Genomic DNA, 1,778 nt, shown 5'->3' on the forward strand with positions numbered 1-1,778 from the left:
TCTACTCTTCCAGGATCAGGAAACAGTCCTCCATAAACACATCTGAATATTTGGGTTGAACTGTTCTGGAACAGTGTTGTAAATACAACTTAACCACTGATTTCTAGTCGTGTCCATTTTTGGAAGGCCAAACAAAGTAGTTTCGCTTTCAGAACGAAACAGCGTCACACACGGCGGCCTTGAGTGAGCGGAGGCCGGAGGCCTAGAGAGCCGTGGCCTAGAGAATGCGGAGGCCGACTTGAGTGAGCGGCGGCCGGCGGATTCGACGAAGGAGCATCCGGCGGGTTTGCAGCAACCACATGTGATGACCCCGGGCTGGACTCCGCTTCCTCCACGGTGAAAGCAGATCTGGCGATCCACAGCGTGAAGTTGATGTATTTCCTCAGCGACCAGCATGGATCAGCTCCAGGTATGACGAAGCGGATTTGTCCTCTTTTGGAAGACCAAACAAAGTAGTTTCGCTTTCACAACGAAACACACAGCGCCTTCACGACATGGCGGCGGCGGCAGCAACAATACTACAGCGAGAATAAAAGTTACGCCTTCTTTCTTTGCGTGAACATTTGGGCGGCGTTATGCAAATCTTCCCACATCGTGACATAGACATGTGGGGGCGTGTTAGAACGAGCCGTTTTAGGTAGGCGTGGTTGACTCTTAACTTTTATAAAGAATATCTCTTTAGATTTGAGACTTTAGTGTTTGCAACTTTACAGATCTTCTTTATGCACCAAGAGCTTGTAGCACCCCAAAGAGAACGGAAAAATTTAAATCGCATCATATGACCCCTTTAACCTCGTTGTCGTCTGTTGTCGCTTTTGAGCTTGCTGCTTTATAATTGTTTGAAACTTAGCAGACTGGCAGCTCCAGTTTGGAAAATGGATGAATGGATGGTTCATCTGCAGGCACCATCTTCTGGTGAGATGTGGGAATTCCTTTAGCATGACCCTCACAGTGCATTATGGGTATTTTCTAGCCACTGAGTGTACATCGCTCATTATTGCGATGCATTATGGGATCAAATAAGTGCTCTTGATAATGTCCACTATGATTTCGGACACCACTACAAATGTCTGTCCCCTCAAGTAGTGCACTATTTTAGGGGTATTGAGGCTGATTTTAGACACAGTCAATGCCAAATTAATTGTCACAGTTTTACATTTATGTAACAAAATTGTGTATTGTGTGTAAATGATTCAAAAAATGAAATTGTTCTAAAACCTATAGATCTAGACAGTTCCAGTAGATTTCAGATACATGCAGTAAAGCAAAAGCCATCCAGAAATCGTGTAATACTTTAATACTGATCATCACTTTATATAGTTGTAAGCATCATTTTTTCATGTTTTCTGGTGGTTGTTGTTTTACTAATAGAGGGTTTTGCATCATGCAATAATTCCTACACTCCATTCTTCATTCATTCTAGGTACCACCTGGGTGTCATATATTCTAGACCTTCTGTACTTTGGTAACGATGCTCCAGAGCGTCAGACTTCCCAGCCTATCTATATGAGAGTGCCATTCCTGGAGTCATATTTTAAAGTGATACCATCAGGTCAGAGACCACAGTATAATAAGAGTTTCACATCTTCACTTTTTTCACTGTCTTAGCATTTTATGTTCATTATCCAGTTCGTTTGTTTGTTGTTGTAGCAAATGAGCCATGCCAAGATGTTTTTTTATCTAATATACATGTACATCATACCAATGAGTCAAATTATTTGATATTTGATAACTGTGTTCCATGAAAATATAGAAAAATAAAATATATAAATAAATAT

At 41.5% G+C, this 1,778-nt stretch overlaps 1 protein-coding gene across 2 annotated transcripts in view; it reads left to right on the plus strand.

The window, feature by feature from the left end:
- LOC107687125 (cytosolic sulfotransferase 3) overlaps positions 1-1,778 on the plus strand; it is a 10,718-nt gene that overhangs the window by 5,798 nt on the left and 3,142 nt on the right. The window contains exon 3 of one of the 2 annotated variants that reach the window (XM_016484343.1): positions 1,424-1,552. The exons of the other annotated variant lie outside the window; for it this stretch is intronic. Coding sequence (XP_016339829.1) covers positions 1,424-1,552 — 129 coding nt within the window. The remainder of the gene's footprint in view (positions 1-1,423; positions 1,553-1,778) is intronic. 2 annotated transcript variants of the gene reach the window in all.

The sequence above is a fragment of the Sinocyclocheilus anshuiensis genome, unplaced genomic scaffold, assembly GCF_001515605.1.
Source record: "Sinocyclocheilus anshuiensis isolate Anshui unplaced genomic scaffold, SAMN03320099.WGS_v1.1 scaffold1203, whole genome shotgun sequence".
Lineage (NCBI taxonomy): Eukaryota > Metazoa > Chordata > Actinopteri > Cypriniformes > Cyprinidae > Sinocyclocheilus > Sinocyclocheilus anshuiensis.